The sequence below is a fragment of the Pseudonaja textilis genome, chromosome 6 (assembly GCF_049901715.1).
Source record: "Pseudonaja textilis isolate UNSWEBS1 chromosome 6, rPseTex1.2, whole genome shotgun sequence".
NCBI classification, from domain to species: domain Eukaryota; kingdom Metazoa; phylum Chordata; class Lepidosauria; order Squamata; family Elapidae; genus Pseudonaja; species Pseudonaja textilis.
Window position 1 is genome coordinate 4615589 of NC_141995.1, and position 17346 is coordinate 4632934.

Genomic DNA, 17346 nt, shown 5'->3' on the forward strand with positions numbered 1-17346 from the left:
TGGACCCACATCAAGATGATGTTCGGCATTAAATGAATATGTTGGTTAGGTCCACCTATGATCCCCTCAGTTAGTCAGTCTAGCTGGAGGAACCTGGCACAAAGCCAGTATTTGCTACGAATGGGCCCAGTTCAGCGTGTCCTGAAAACATGAGCGGCGCTCAGGAGGTGGTTGAACAAGGTCTGTCCTTGGTTGCAGAGCCTAGATACGACATCAAACTTATGGCTTTTGCTTTCTTCCAGGAGACAAGGACAAGAATGCTGTTTTCATTAGTTTACTGTTTCAGATGGAGAAAAACAAAACTGTGTTCACATCTAGGGTGGCTTCAAGAATTAGGGTTGGCTTAAATATTCTATATCTTCCATGACTATGATCTCCTTACAAGCCCACTGTTTAAGCGCGTGGCAATTGTCATCCCTCCAGTTCAATATGCCAGCAGATGGGTTCATGAAAGCACAATCTCGCTCCACTTCTCCATTCTTCTTCAGGATAGTAGGACTACCAGCATCCCAGAACCTAGCGGGTGCAGGAGAAGGAAAGCTTACTATAAGGCCTAAAGGAAAAGGTTCCCCTCACACACATGTGCTAGTCATTCCCGGCTCTAGAGGGTGGTGCTTCTCTCCGTTACAAAGCCGAAGAGCCAGCACTGTTGAGAAGACATCTCTGTGGTCATGTGGCCGGCATGACTCAACGCCGAAGGCACATGGAACGCTGTTATCTTCCTAACAAAGGTGGTCCCTATTTTTCCTATTTGCATTTTTTACATGCTTTTGAACTGCTAGGTTGGCAGAAGCTGGGGCCGGTAAACAGGAACTCACTCCATTATGCGGTGCTAGGGATTCGAACTGCTGACCTTTTACGATCGATAAGCTCAGCCTCTTAGCCAATGAGCCACTGTGTCCCTATAACAATAAAGGAGCTAGACTGAACTCTTCACGTGTGGGTCTGGTTGTTCATGCCTGACACAGATTTAGTGATCAGGAAGCTGAAGGTGGGAGACGGTGGGTCGACCACTCACTGTAGCTTTAATCTGGATCCATCCGACCATTGCCAGGTGCCTTCCTCATTTTCACTGCTCAGCCCAATCCAGACAGAATCATTGAACTGCGAAGTGATGAACTTCTGCCAAAAAAGGAGAGGAGGAGTAGGTGTCACAGGGTGGGAATGCCACAAAGCACCTACAATTAACAATAAACTACTTGTGTTCCTTTCCCAAAGAAAGCCCATTCTAATTACTATTTACTAAGACTGTAGTACTATTCTTCTTCTTATCTTTCCTATTACCTTTTCTCCTTTTCTACTTATGGCTATAATTTTGTTGCTTGTCTCTTTACGAGTGATATTGTTTTACCTAGTTTCCTAGCATGATTTTGGTTGATGGTTTATTTAGTATCCTATAACCATCACTAAGTGTTGTATCTTATGATTTATGATGAGTATGATCATGATTTATCACCTATATCTTTTATGTACACTAAGAGCTTATGCACTGAAGACAAATTCCTTGTGTGTCTGATCACACTTGGCCAATAAAGAATTCTATTCTATCCTATCCTATCCTATCCTATCCTATCCTATCCTATCCTAATCATCATCTATTTCTATTCTATACGGAGAAATTATTGAGTCTGTCATCTGCACCTCTATAACTGTCTGATTTGGTTCTGCAACCCAACAAGACTGACACAGACTTCAGAGAGTAATTAGGACTGCAGAAAAAACAATTACTACCAACCTTCCTTCCATTGAGGACCTGTATACTGCACGAGTCAAAAAGAGGGCTGTGAAAATATTTATAGACCTCTCACATCCTGGACATAAACTGTTTCAGCTCCTACCCTCAAAATGACACTATAGAGCCCTGCACACCAGAACAACTAGACACAAGGACAGTTTTTTCCCAAATGCCATCATTCTGCTAAACAAATAATTCCCTCAACACTGTCCAACTATTTACAAAGTCTGCACTACTATTAATCTTCTCATCACTCCTTATCACCCATCCCCTCCCACTTGTGACTGTATGACTGTAACTTTGTCACTTGTATCTTTACAATTTATATTGACCGTTTCCTAGTATGATTTGATTGCTTATTGTACCCTATGACTATCATTAAGTGTTGTACCTGATGATTCTTGACTCTTGACAAATGTATCTTTTCTTTTATGGACACTGAGAGCATTTGCACCAAGACAAATTCCTTGGGTGGCCAATCATATCTGGCCAATAAAGAATTCTATTCTATTCTGGTCTATTCTATATTCTATATTCTATCCTATCCTATCCATCATCTATTTCTACTCTCTTCTATTCCATGGCTAAGAAAAGTTGACTTTTAATGGCATACAGGTAAAACACTTTCCATAAAAATGTTGAAGGTAAGAACTTTGTAGCTATTTCTCCACTCAAGGAAGCCGTTGCCTTCAAGCCTTGTGGATAACTTGGGACACAAGCTTTATGTTTAATTAACTCACTGCTTTCTAGCAGTTACCACATAAGCATATAAGCATGAGGCATTCGGCAATGGAGGAGATTGTTGCTGGACATTGTTATGGTCCTTTCTGGGTGACATCGGTACACCCTGAATATTAACGAGAAGGAATCTGTTCTTATATATCTGGCAGGCACAAGCTGGACCTTTTGAAATCATATCTACTGAATGCCCTCTCTCCTTCTCTCTCTCTCTCTCTTTCCTTCTCTGTGAAAGAGATTGAGGCCAAGAATGAGAGAACATTACGTTGTAGAATACCTTATGCCACTAGACTTGCAATTCTAGAACTAGAAAACCTTGAATTACGCCGTCTTTGGTCTGATTTAAGTATGGTATATAAAATCATACATTGCAATGTCCTACCTGTCAATGAATACTTCAGCTTTAATCATAACAATATAAGAGCACACAATAGATACAAACTCAAGTTTAACCACACCAGACTTGATTGCAGGAAATACGACTTCAGTAACAGAGTGGTCAATGTTTGGAATACTCTACCTGACTCTGTGGTTTCTTCCCCAAACCCCAAAAACTTTAACCTAAGACTGTCTACTGTTAACCTCACCCCTTTCCTAAGAGGCCTGTAGGGGGTGTGCATAAGCGCACCAACGTGCCTATCGTCTCTGTCCTATTGTTTCTTTTATTGTTCTTATATGTACCCATTTCATGTATTCATAACTATGTATACACTTATACTTATTATCTTGTAAACAATTGACAAATCAAATAAATAAATAAATCAACATAGTTCCTCATTGGGTATTTGCATTGGTATTTCTCCTGACAGCCAGCCTGACCGTAATTCTCCAGAGAGAGGAAGGGCTGAATTGGTCCTGGCAAAAGGTTTGCCCAGAGACATAAAAGGGCAGACATGAATGCAAAAAAAAGAAAAGAAAATGGCCTCCGAGGGTTTAAGGACAGATGAAACCGCTGCTTAAGGAACTCAAGAGGATGGTCAGAAAAGGGGGAAAGAAAATTGAGTGGAACCTGTTCTTCGTCATTTAAGATGGAGACCATGTGGGAATCTCTGGAGAGGCAGAAGTTCTGAGCGTCGTACCAGGTCTTCCTACCGATCGAGATGTAGTAGAGGTTCTTCCCAAACAGGGTCCAGTGAGTAGCGGACTTCACCGTGCCTTTCTTATAGATGGATTCTGAGGAGAAACGGAGGTGGGAAAGCCTGGCTGACATCCACAGCTCCCCATCCCTGTGTTAACTAGAGATAAAAAGAATAAGAGAGCTGGCAGGGACCTTGGAGGTCTTCCAGTCCAACCCCCTGCTCTTCGGCAGGAAGGGAGGAAGGGAGGGGATGTCCGTCTAGCTGACTACCGGTTGTTTCCTTAACTCACTGGTGCATGCCATCCAGAATCAATGTGGGTGGTAGGTGGGCTACGTAAATTAGATAGATAAATGATAGTGGATAAGACAGATAGAAAACAGGAAATAGAAAGCAGGGAATAGGATAGATAGATAGATAGATAGATAGATAGATAGATAGATAGATAGATAGATAGATAGATAGATAGATAGATAGATAGATAGACAGACAGATAGATAGATAGATATAGGTCGATAGGAGACAGGCACACATGCTGTGAGATAAATGCTAGGTAATAGATAGACAGATGATCTACAGTATAGTAGATAGTAGATGACAGACAGAGATAGAAATAGATGGACAGATTATATAGATTGATAGACATAGACAGCAAAAGATGAAAGAGAGAGAGAGACAGAAACAGAGTGGTGTGTGTGTGTGTGTATGTGTGTATGTGTGTGTGTGTGTGTGTGTGTGTGTTGGGGATGTTCAGATTGATCACCAAAGGAGACTTGGCCTATTTCACCTTATACGTTTTCACTCTGACTGTCCCTAGGATGTTACTTCCCTGAATCAGGGTCCTTGACCTGAGAAGCAATGGTGGGATTCAAAAATGTTTACTACCAGTTCTGTGGGTGTGGCTTGGTGGGCGTGGCAGGGGGAGGTTACTGCAAAATCCCCCTTCCTTCCCCACCCCACTAACCTGCTTTCCAGCTCCGTTCTCCTGTGCAGGGCAACCAAAAGAGACCCAGCCGATCAGCTGGGACTCGATGGGAGGCAGAGAAGAGATGGGGGTTGGCGGGGCCAGTCAGAGGCGGGATTGGCCGGTTCTCCCAACTACTCCAAATTTCCGCTACTGGTTCTCCAGAACCGGTCTGAACTGGCTGAATCCTACCTCTGCTGAGAAACTACATCCCCATTCTATCCTTCCCACCCCTCCCCCCCCACCCCCAAGGAAGGGTTGTATCTCTGAGCATCACCCCAACCTCCTCTATGGGCTTTTTTCCCCTAACAGAAGCACCTGGGCATGCGAAAGTCACTCCACCCAACTCCGCTTCTCTTGCTACCCATCACATCTCTGGAAGTCAGCACGGGAACAAGTGGCGGGGGGGGCATGTTGAGGAAGATTGGTGGGGGCAACAGAGGGGACAGGGGGGCGGCAAGACTTTCTCTCTTCTAATGCCGCATTCGCTCAAGGGTGCTCAGCAGGAATGCAAACTTTTGCAGCCGGAGTCGTCAAGACTCCGAGGGGGTGAGCTGGCAACTGCACCCCCAAGGCTGCTTTGGCACTCTAGGTAGGAATTGGGGGCGTGGGGGCTCCTTACGGTACTTGATTTTCTTCTCTGCGTAAGCCTTTTGCGATTCTTCCTGGTAGTTTGGCAGCTGAATCACCTCTTCGGCGGTCGCCAGATCTGAAAGAGACACAGACTTTGGGAGCACCTGCAGGTTGTGAGTAGTCAGACACTGCCACCCGCTGACAAACTGTTGGGATAGGAGGAGATGGAGAGCTGGTTAGATGACAGAGAGGGAGAAGGAGAGAGATGGGATAGATGGATAGACAGAGGGATGAGAGAGAGAGAGAGAGAGAGAGAGAGAGAGAGAGAGAGAGAGAGAGAGAGAGAGAGAGACGGATGGGCAGACAGACAGATGATACACGATAGATACAGACAGATAGAGAGATAGATAGATAGATAGATAGATAGATAGATAGATAGATAGATAGATAGATAGATAGACAGACAGACAGACTGACAGACAGACAGACAGACAGACAGACAGACAGACATGGGTGGATGGATGGATGGATAGAGATGGGTGGACAGATAGATGTAGATAGATAGATTGATAGATGATAGAGATAGATAGATAGATAGATAGATAGATAGATAGATAGATAGATAGATAGATAGATAGATAGAGATAGAGATAGAGATAGAGATAGAGATAGAGATAGAGATAGAGATAGAGATAGAGATAGAGATAGAGATAGAGATAGAGATGGATGGAGAAATAGATGGATAGATAGAGATGGATGGACAGATGAGTTGAAGTCCACAAATCTTAAAATTGCCAATGTTGGGGGCCCCTGAGCTACAGTAACCAATGACTCTCTGGGAGCCCAGCTGGAGGAACTTCTCAATTATCTATTATCTTTTCTCATTAAATAAAATTTCTCCTGTAGTTACTGATTGGAGTATGACGACTTTATATCTTTTCCCTAAAGTTATAACATTCAATATAATACATAACTTCCATTCAGATTCTGCTTGGTACATTCTTAAAATACACACTGTATTCTTAAAAAAAAGAAAAAAATTATACATGTATATAATTAAAACAATATTCCATTCCAATTCAATTCTATAATTAATATTAATATTCATTAAAGTCTTAACATCTTTAACATTACTTTTCAGTTAAATATCATACTTCTATGGGAACAATTATAAGCTTTCCATAGTTAATTCCCCCCCCTTCACTTATATTTTATAAAACATTAACTAAAATGTTCCCGTCCCTTCCTAATTCAATTATCTCATTTATTTTATTTCACTTATTTTATTCACAAACATTTCACTAAATTACACTAACTATTTTATCCCTCATTTTAATCATACATTGTTTCCAATTTTCTAAAGTTATTTCTATTACTAATATAACAATACAATCTTATGTACCTTTACAGAATCCCTTTTTCAGTTAGATTTTCACCCATTATCTCTAAATAGATCCTGTTTCTCTATATCTTGCTCCAGTCTTTTGTAACTTCTTTTCCTTTCCTTCTTCCCTCTTTTCTTCTCTCTCCCCTTTTTACCCCCTTGTCTCTCTACCTCTATTTCTCTCTTCTATATTCCCTTTTCTGTTGCTTTCCAGTATTATACTTATTTTTCAAATAATTTTTCTTTTCTTTGGTTGTTTTTTTAAGTCTTAAATTCTCCATTCTCTTTCCCCCCTTTCCTTTTTCTTCCCCACATAGAATTACTTGTTCATTAAAGATGGCTTCTTCTTTGTCGCAGTCTTCTTGTTTTGCAGACGTTTCTTGTTGTTTCTCATAGTTCCAAATCTCCATTTCTAAGAATTGAAAAACAAAGCCAAAAGAACCCTTCCCTTCTTGTGCATCTTCTTTGTACTTTTAAAGTTCCATTTTCAATTCATCCAGAAGTGGTGCCATTGTATAAATTTTTAAACAACCACCCAATTGATTTTAGTCATTCAAATATAATAACCAAGAATCCAAAGATCACCAAACAATCCAAATACGCGCAAGCTGTTTCTTTTTTGCTCTTTTTTTTCACTTTCTCTTCCTGGGGTTACTATTTAGTTGCAAAGTTTCAGTTAAAATGTATCTTTTAGAAGTCTTGTTTTACTTTAAATTCTTTTTAATTTCAGGCAGTCTCCTCCCTCTTCCAGATCCTGCCCTTATTCTTTTTCTCTCCCTTCCTGCTTATGAAAAAGAAAGTTTTTAATGTCCAGAAATCTTTATTATCCCTCTGACATTTTGTTTTATTTTCAGCTTAATTGCCTATTGATGTCAAAGCGGATTTTTCCAATTTCTTATTTAAGTCTCTTAGTTGTCAGTATAGGGAAGGAGAGAGAAGGAAAAAAAAGCCAAACCTTTCCCTTTTCACTTTCCTTCACTGCTTCCGACTCTTCTTTGGGAGCAATGTTATTTTTTGTAAGTTTAAATTCCAGGATACCTTGGTTGTTGCTTTTACAAAATTTTCACTTCTTATCTTCCTCCTGCACATTCTTTTCCGGTTAAGTTCTTCTTTGTGGTGGCCATTTCTGACCACCGCTGCAACCGCCTTCGGGAAAGGGAGTAATGGCCAGCTGAGGAGGAGAGATGTGGCTCTCCTCAACCCTGCTGGCAGTCTCCCCCCTCTTCACCACCTCTACGGGGTGGCTTAGCCCCGAAACCAGCCGGCTCGGGGCGCTCCAGCGGCGAGCCCAGACAGAAACCGCGCACGATCGTGGATTTCTGTCTGTTGCTGAAGCCCTTCAAACTCTTATGCAATTGTCACACCTGCATCCCATGAAGAGGATCAAGGCCCTCTCCTCCTGAGGAGACCACATCTGTCCCTTATCCTCTCCTCCCTGAGTGCCCTAGGATGGATAAGGGATGGGTCTGGGTCCTCCCCTGATTGCTCAGCTGGCCTCTGCCCTTCCCCAGCCTCCTCCACAACCTCCGGAGCCACACCTCCACTCCCTGTCAGCTGTTCCTCCTCTCCGTCAGAGTCAGTCTCCACCAGGGGCATGACAGGGGTGACGTCAACAGTAGACAGTCTAAGGTTAAAGTTTTTGGGGTTTGGGGAAGAAACTGTTAGGAATGTAAGTCACCTAACAGTTATTTGGGTTGGAAATATATAAACCAGGATAGACATTTTAATACTATATCTTTAAGAGAATGCTAAAACTGTAATTGGGTGTGGTACCACAAATGGCCATAAGATGGAGCCAGAAACCTAGGTTGTTTAGTCTTAGTAAGTTTCTGTTCCTGTTCTGTTGTTCTGGAGAGTGTTGCCATTCCTATTGAGTGTTACTGATCATAGTTCGTCTTGGATTTGATGTAAGTCTGTTACTGAACTGTTTTTGATACTGGACTTTGTTATTTGGATTATCCCTGGACTGAAAACTGACTGCTTTAACCGTGTAAGACTTGGACTGCTTGTTTGGACTTTACTTAAACATTTATTGGAAGTAAAAACATACATTTTACTATACAGTGTATCTGTGTGCTAGTTCTGTGTTATTCTTCACTACTCTCACAACATCTCTCTATGTGCGCTCATTCTCCTAATGGGGAGTTACCTCAACAGAAACCACAGAGCCAGGTAGTGTATTCCAGGCATTGATCACTCTGTGGCTGAAGTCGTATTTCCTGCAATCGAGTTTGGAGCAGTTTACCTTGAGTTTGTATCTATTGTGTGCTCTTGTCTTGTTGTGGTTGAAGCTGGAGTAATCATTGACGGGTAGGACATTGCAATGGATAATTTAACTTACCCAGTTCCTGCCACCGTTCTTTGTATGTTTCAGCCTCCAGCCCCCTAATCCTCTGGGTTGCTCTTCTCGGCACTCTTTCCAGAATCTCCACATCTTTTTTTTTTTTAAATATTGTGGCAACCAAAAGTGGATGCAGGATTCCAAGGCTGGTCTTACCAAGGGCATTATATAAAGCGGTACTGACGCTTCACGTGACCTTGATTCTACCCCTCTGTTGATGTAGCCAAGGATTGTGTTGCCTTTTTTCTTGGCAGCTGCAGCACATGGCTGGCTCCCATTTAAGGGATAGTCCACTCGGACTCCGAGATCCATCCCATCACCAGAGGAAGATGGCTGAGATTTTGGAAAGAGAAGAGACAACTTGGGCCCAGCTCAGGATCCAAGCGCTTGCCATTGGCAGCAAGCGGTGTGTTTCAACTATTTTTTACCACTGTTGGGCATGGTTTGGTGGGAGCACTTTGCGCAGATGTTTTGAGTCACCTCCTGCAATCCTGCATTCTCCCTGACGCTTCAGCAGCTGCCATGGGGGCAATTGCTGTGCCGTGGGAAGCAGCTGCGCTTCAAAAGCTGGACATATAGGTGAGTATGGGAGCCCGGGCAGGTGGGCCCAACAGCAGAGTGTCAGAGACAACTGCTGCTCATTACTGCTACCGGCTTGGCAGAACTGGGCCGAACTGAGCCGAATACCACCACTGCTTGGCAGGGTTTGAGCACACTGCATTCTCGCCAAATTCTTCCTCCCTGAAATCCTTGCCCGTTTCCAAATGTGGAGGTGAGCCCACACCAAGGGGCAGGATTCCTCCATCTCCACTTACCACTGATAGCACTGACGGCTGGTTTTCTCAGTGCACTGGCATAGGTCCTCCTCAAGGTTTGCATGGGTGGTATGTAAGGGCTGGGTGGTGCTTGAAGCAACTTAATATCTAAAATGAAGATAGGAGGGAAGTTGAAAGTCAGTGGTGGGATTCGAATAATTTAACAACCACTTCTCTGCCCTAATGATTTCTTCCAACAACCAATTCACCAAACTGCTCAGAAAGTTAACCACACCGGTTCTCCTGTACTGGTGTGAACTGGCTGAATCTCACCACTGCTTAAAGGACAAAATATGAAGGAAACCCAAAGGAAATCTGACCCATGATGTGATCAGATCCAGCCCGTGGAGCTGGCGGCATCCTGGTCTACCCAGCGCGAAGAAGAAACATGCCAGCAGTTTGGGGAGTGGCATCAAGCTGGCCACACCCACCCAGCTGGCCACACCCTCCTTTCCCCCCCCCACCACCCCCAGGTCAATGACAGCCCTGATGAGTTTGACACCCCTTGTGATGACCCGGAGTGTAACACAAATGTAACAAAATCCAAAAAGTAAATACGTGTCCTTTAATGGCTCCAACTTGGCCCCACTGTTCAATAAAACTTATTCAAAAATAGTCTTCAAAAGTAAGCAATACAGTCCAAACTTAATGAGCAGATAGAGGTGAAATAAAAAAACCAAAACAAACTACAATGAAGGAAATTCCACAACGGACCAGGATAAGTAATTACCAACTTCAAGGAGCTAACAAGGCACAGTCTGTTGGAAGGACACCAACCAAGATAACTTCAGCCCAAAATAAAACACGCTTTGCTTCTGGCAACGCTGTGTTTTAATCTTCTCTCTTATATACTATTCTCCCCAGCTGCAACCAATGAAGGGGATCATGGCCGTTTCCTCTCTCGTAAGCCAAGTTGTTTCCTTCTCCATTCCTCCCTGCGTATCCTAGGATGCAGAGGGGATGGGCCTGGTTCTTCCTCTGTCTGCCCAGCCAGCCTCTGCCCTTCCCCAGCCTTCTCCATAACCTCCGGAGCAACACTTCCACTCCCTGTCAGCTATTCCTCCTCTCCCTCAGAATTCGACTCTACCAAGGGCATGACACCCCTAGTCTAGTTCAGGGGTGGGTTTCTACCGGTTCTGTCCACTTTTGTAGAACCAGTAGCTCTGAAGAGCACCAGACGTAGAACCGATTCTATGTCTGCTAGTGTTTTTGCCCACCCGCCCGCCCGGGCTCTTACCTGGCCTTTATTTCCTGCTTTTTCAACTTCAGTTGCGAGGCACAGCTGCAGTTTAAAAAGCAGGAAAAAAGGGCCTTTTGAAAGGCTGCTTCTCTGCACGCAGCAGGCTGATGACGATTTACAGGCGCGCGCATGCAGCGTGCAGGGAAGCACCTCATAAATCACCAAACCTCATAAATCACCGAACCGGTAGTTAACCCTGTCAGATCCCACCCCTGGTCTAGTTGCTATATGTACATCAATAGGAAAAGAGTGTGAGATGTCTACATCACTACATCAGGGTGGGGAACTGTGACCCTCTTATGACTTGTGGACTTCAACGCCAGAATTCCTGAGCCAGCCACACGGGAACGGTCACTAAACGAACTGTTGTAAGTTGAGGGCTACTTGTATAGGGGATGATGATGATGATAATAATAATGATAATGAATATTTTATTATTATTATTATAAACTTTTATTCATTAAACATGAAACTCAAGTCAACTGAACATTTAAAAATGCAACCCAAATATTGAGTGGCACTGATGGTTGATACAGGTTGCTGACAGCATCTTAGATATTATTATTATTATTGCTGTTGTTGTTGTTGTTATTCATTGCACAATCAGTCAGATGTTCAGACTGGGTTTGCCATTTTGGTCTACCTGTTGAGTCTTTAACAAGGACCTGGGATAAGCAAATCTGGATGTTTGATGGTGTTACAGATATCGCCGCAGGATGGAAGCTGTCCCAAGTAAAGCTGCCTTCTGCAATTGACTGATGGCAAATTTGTCAATGCCTATGGTGTTCAAGTGGTGCTCCAGTTGCTTTGGGAGTACACGCAAAGCACCTACTACTATTGGTACTAGCTGTCAGGGCTCCAGCATCCACCCCCATTTAAATCATGAGTTAAAATCTCTCCGATTTTAAGGAAGATTGATTAGGAATGAACAAGACGGTGCTACCTGGATGTAGCGGATTCTGAGTCACATCGTTCATTTCACTCTTGACCCTGGTCTTCCCCCCATCCCCTGGATGCATACTATCCAATGGGACACGTCCATAGCCAAGAGTCACCAACCATGTTCTCCAGTAATAATCTTGCACACCAAAAGCTGCGGTCGCCTAGAGATTATCTATGAAAGCATTTAAGGAATGCACTGTGTTCCCCACTCCCTTTCTGCTGGAAACTCTAAGAGACCAGAGAAATATTTTTGAGTTGACACTACCCTTGCTTGCTTCATCATCCTCATCCTCATCATCATCCTCATCTTCATCATCATTTTACTAAGCCACCCAGAGGGAATGAAAGTGAGTGGGCGGCATATAAATGTTCTTTCTCTAAATAAATAAAATTCAGGCCAAAGGAGTTTAAGAGAAGGGAATAAAAGTTCATCCCTCTTTAACTTGGCAAGTTTGGCTACCTGTGCTTAAGAAGGCAGCCCTTAACACCTGTTTATTTAGTTGACCAAAGTTGCAAAGGCACTGATAAAACTGACTTATGGCCGTATCTTCACCTTTACAACCATTGCTGCATCCCTACGGTTCCGGGATCCAAATTCAGATGCTTGGCTCCCGATTCGTATTGACGATGGTTTCAGCGCCTCAAGCTCACCTGACCCCCTTTTGCGACCTTCTGCCAAGCAAAGTCAACGGGGAAGCCAGATTCACTTAACCGCCGTATTGCTCACTTAACAACGGCAGGGATTCAGTTAACAATGGTGGCAAGAAAGGTCATTCAGTGGGGCTCTTAACCAACGTCTCGCTTAGCAATGTGGGCATTTGGGGCTCAGCTGGGGGTTGCAAGGGGAGGACTAACATGTAGTGCAGGCTTTTTATTCAGCTGGGGAGTCCTCAACTTATGACAACAATGGAGCGCAACATTTCTGTCGTTCAGTGAGGTCTTGGTTAAGTGAGTTTTGCCCTGTGTTACAACTTATCCTGCCTCTGTTGATTTTTAACATGGTCGTTAAGTGAATCTGGCTTCCCCGTGGAATTTGCTTGTCAGACGGTCACAAAACAGGGTCACATGACCCCTCTGGGGACACTGCGACCATCATAAATACGAGTCTGAATTTGGATCCGGTGACCACGGGGAGGCTACAACGGTTGTGTGAAAAACGGCCCAGAGTCCAGAGGTGGGATTCAGCTGGTTCAAACTGGTTCTAGATAACTGGTAGCAGAAATTTTGAGTAGTTCAAGAACCGGCAAATCCCACCTCTAACTGGCTCTGCCCTCATATAGTCTCTGCCTCCCATTGAGTCCCGGCTGATCGGCTGGGTCTCCTTTGGTTGCCCTGCACAGGAGAACGGAGCTGGAAAGCAGGTTAGTGGAGTGGGGAGAGAAGGGGGATTTTGCAGTATATCCTTCCCCTGCCACGCCCACCAACCCACTGCTCACAGAACCGGTAGCGAAAAACATTTTTGAATCCCACCACTCTCCGAGTCCCTTTTTTGGTCAGTGCCGTCGTAACTTAGAATGGTCACTAAACAAACTGTCATAAGTCGAGGACTTCCTGGCCAGAACTTACAGCGAACCGTTGATACGACAAAGACGCAGAAACAGAAGATCCCAAACAGTCGAATCACTCGCCATTTCACCTCTGGAGGGATCGCTTTGAATTTAGGCACGTGGATTAATTCTTCGGGGGGAGGCGGTGGTGGAGGGGGCGGAGGGGGCTTCTTGGGGGCCATGGCTGGGGAGAAAAGAAGACGACCCAGTCACAAAGCAGACCCAGTACAAGGGACGATCCCTCCCCCTCCCCCTCCCTCAGGCCTTCCACATCTGGGCAAGGGGGAGGCTGGTACAAACGGGAGACCCCAGGCCATGGAGGGGACGAAACCCTCCAGGGATGGAGCACGCGCGACTTCTGGATGCAAACCTTTCCACTGATTAAAGGTTCTCACTGTTAGGAAATTTCCCTGTTAGGAAATCCTTGTATATTTCCTGGAAACTGGGCATATGCCTGTTATGTACTGCATTGTGGAGGGAGGGAGGGAGGGAGGGAGGGAGGGTGGAAGGAAAGGAAAGAAGCAAGGAAGGAGAAGGAGGGAGGGAAGGAGGGAAGGAAAAAAGGAGGGAAGGAAGGAAGGAAAAAGGAGGGAGGGAAGGAAGGAAGGAAGGAAGGAAGGAAGGAAGGAAGGAAGGAAGGAAGGAAGAAGGAAGGAAGGAAGGAAGGAAGGAAGGAAGGAAGGAAGGAAGGAAGGAAGGAAGAAAGAAAGAAAGAAAGAAAGAAAGAAAGAAAGAAAGAAAGAAAGAAAGAAAGAAAGAAAGAAAGAAAGAAAGAAAGATGAAGGAAGGAAGAATGAGGGAGGGAAGGAGGAAGGGAAAGACAGAGAAAGAAAGAGAGGGAGAAAAAGAGAGAGAGAAAAAGAAAGCAAATAAGAAAGAAAGAGAAGGGGGATAAAGGAAGGAAGGAGGAGGGAGGGAGGGAAGAAGGAAGGGAAAGAAAGAAAGAGAGGGAGAAAAAGAGAAAAAGAGAAAAAGAAAGAAAAAAGAAAGAAAGAAAGAAAGAAAGAAAAGAAAAGAAAAGAAAAAGAAAAAGAGGGGGATGAAGGAAGGAGGAGGGAGGGAGGGAAAAAAGAAAAAAGGAAAGAAAGAAAGAAAGACAGAAAGAAAGAAAAGAGAGGGATGAAGGAAGGAGGAGGGGGAGGAAAGAAAGAAAGAAAGAAAAAGAGGGGATGAAGGAAGGAGGGGGGAGGGAAAGAAAGAAAGAAAGAAAGAAAGAAAGAAAGAAAGAAAGAAAGAAAGAAAGAAAGAAAGAAAGAAAGAAAGAAAGAAAGAAGAGATGAAGGAAGGAAGAATGAGGGAAGGAAGGAGGAAGGGAAAGACAAAGAAAGAAAGAGAGGGAGAAAAAGAGAGAGAGAAAAAAGAAAGCAAATAAGAAAGAAAGAGAAGGGGGATAAAGGAAGGAACGAGGAGGGAGGGAGGGAAGAAGGAAGGGAAAGAAAGAAAGAGAGGGAGAAAAAGAGAAAGAAAGAAAGAAAGAAAGAAAGAAAGAAAGAAAGAAAGAAAGAAAGAAAGAAAGAAAGAAAGAAAAGAAAAGAAAAGAAAAAAGTGGGATGAAGGAAGGAGGAGGGAGGGAAAGAAAGAAAGAAAGGAAGGAAGGAAGGAAGGAAGGAAGAAAGCAAGGAAGGAAGGAAGGAAGGAAGGAAGGAAGGAAGGAAGGAAGGAAGGAAGGAAGGAAGAAAGAGGGGGAAGTAAAAATGGAAGGAAGGATCAGCCCTCTGGAGTCAAAAAGTTAAAGATGACCAGCCACCATGAAATCAATGTTCTGCCCCTTTTACGTACCCTACAGGCATGACACGAGGCTGGGGTGGTTCGGCTGCCCTCTTGAGCCTTTTAAACCCAATTCTCGTGGACATCCCCTGTGTTATGGGTATCCCACCTCCACAAGTGGTAGGAAACTTCTCCAAAACAATGGAAGGGCATCGGCCTTCACATCTCATCAGCCCCCACAGGAAGCCTTTTATCCATGCTCCGAAAGCTACTGGAAAGCATCTCACGGCCTTCAACCCTCCCCACCACCCAGGAAAGAAGTCACCCATCAGATGTGGCCAAGCTCCAACAGGACAACCCCAGCGCCTGTTGGAGAAGACCTTGGAGCAGCACAGAGAGGACATACCAGCAGAGCCTCCGTTCTGCTCCAAGCAGCCGTCTTCAGATGAAATGAGAAGGTTATGGAACAAGAGCTCCCCAGTCCTGATGGCTGCTCCAAGGCAAAGCCAGGCAGGGAAGTTGGTAGTATAGCCCAGTGGTGCTATGATACCAGTTCAGACTGGTTTGGCCGAACCGGTTGTAAAAAAAGAGCCTCTGACAATCAGCTGAGAAGCCTCCCGCCTGCCCTTGTGCTTTTCCCTTCTTTATCCTCTCAGCTGATTGGCGCTGCAGGTCTCAGCTGGTGTGGGGAAAGCTGTGCGCACATGTTAGGTGCACATGCACGCGCGTACGATCACCAAACCAGTAGTGGAACAGGTAGGATCTAGTTGTGGCGTTCAAACATTTTTACCACTGGTTTGGTGGGCGTGGCTTGGTGGGCAAACTTTGCCTGCACGCATGTGCCAAATGCACTTTGCACAGGTGCAGAGGCATTCCAACTCACCTCCTGCAAGCCTGCACTCTCCCGGTCACTTCAGCAGCTGCCGTGCATCACTCTGCTGTGCCGCGCAAAGCAGTTGCGCTTCAAAATCAGAGGATAAAGGTGAGTACCGGAGGCCGGACAGGCGGGTGGGCCCAACAGCAGAGTTGCAGAGAGATACCGGTTCAGTCTCCACTGCTCATTAGTGCTACTCACGGCTCATCGGCGCTACCTGCGGTTCTGTACCTCTACCTGGCGCTACAGAACCACGCTGAACTGGTAGAATACCACCTCTGGTTGGATCCAGGGTTGGGATTCTACCAGTTCACACCTATTCACTAGAACCGGTTGTTAACATTCTAAGCAGTTTGAAGAACCGGTTGTTAGAAGAAATTACTGGGCTAATCCTGTAAGGAAGGCAGGAAGGAAACATTCTGGTGTTGCTTACAGAAACAGCTTCTCCATTAACTCTTATTACATTCTTGGCAGGACTAGACTTCCTGTCTCAGGAACTTCTCTGGAGTTATTTTTCCCTCCTTTGCTGGTACTTTGTTTGTGTGGAGTGACCATTCAAAGTTACAATGGCACTGAAAAAAGTGACTTATGACCATTTTTCACACTTATGACTGCTGCAGCATCCCCACAGTCATGAGAGGCCAGGCGAGGAGATGCATGCCTCGATGTGGGTGCTATTGAGTTGGCCACGCCCAGCCAATAACATGACCACCAAGCCACACCCACCAACTAAGCCATGCCCACAGAACCGGGTTAGGGTTAGGGTTAGGGTATTTTTAAAGTGTTTTTTCCATATTTTCTTCCAATTAGTTAATAATGAGTCTCTGATTAGGTGTCTGTGAAAATATTTCTGGCTGGTTTTCCCCACATCCCATAAAAAAGCATGCCACCCCCTTTGCAAGTCATGGCAGGGAAGAACTCTGGTTTTGGGAATCTGGATTAATCCCATCCCAATTCTCTTAGTGTTAATCTACGCCCCGAACAGAGGTCAGAAAGAGATTTTTAAGCATCTTTATGGAAAAAGAGTAGGATTGGAAAAAAGAAATATTTGTATCATAGGAGACTTTAATTCTATTGCTGATTTTTAAAAAGACCACAGAAACTATTTAGATGAAGTGAAGGATAAAGCAATTGTGGAAGAAATGGAAAAATTATTAAACAAAGACATTACTTGGTTTGAATTGAAATCAGCAATAGAGAACCAGAAAAACAATAAATCCCCAGGACCAGGTGGGATTCCAGGGGAGCTGTACAAGGCAATAGCAGAACAAATAGGACCTCTTATGGTGGAAGTTTTTAATGACATCTTATTGGCAGCCAGGATGCCGGACTCATGGAGGGGGTCACTGATTTTGCTGATCCCGAAGAAGGATTCAGATCTCCGATATATACATAATTATAGGCTGATTT

General features: G+C 44.4%; 1 protein-coding gene across 1 annotated transcript; it reads right to left on the minus strand.

Annotated features, from left to right (window-relative positions):
- Nucleotides 1-328: 328 nt before the first annotated feature.
- Nucleotides 329-13537, minus strand: CLEC4F (C-type lectin domain family 4 member F). The gene is made up of 6 exons (XM_026723106.2): nucleotides 13375-13537; nucleotides 9627-9734; nucleotides 5136-5222; nucleotides 3483-3646; nucleotides 1019-1122; nucleotides 329-516 (listed from the first exon to the last, which is right to left on the minus strand). The coding sequence occupies exons 1-6, from the start codon at nucleotides 13535-13537 to the stop codon at nucleotides 333-335; spliced, it is 810 nt and encodes a 269-aa protein (XP_026578891.1). The 3' UTR covers nucleotides 329-332.
- Nucleotides 13538-17346: the final 3809 nt, after the last annotated feature.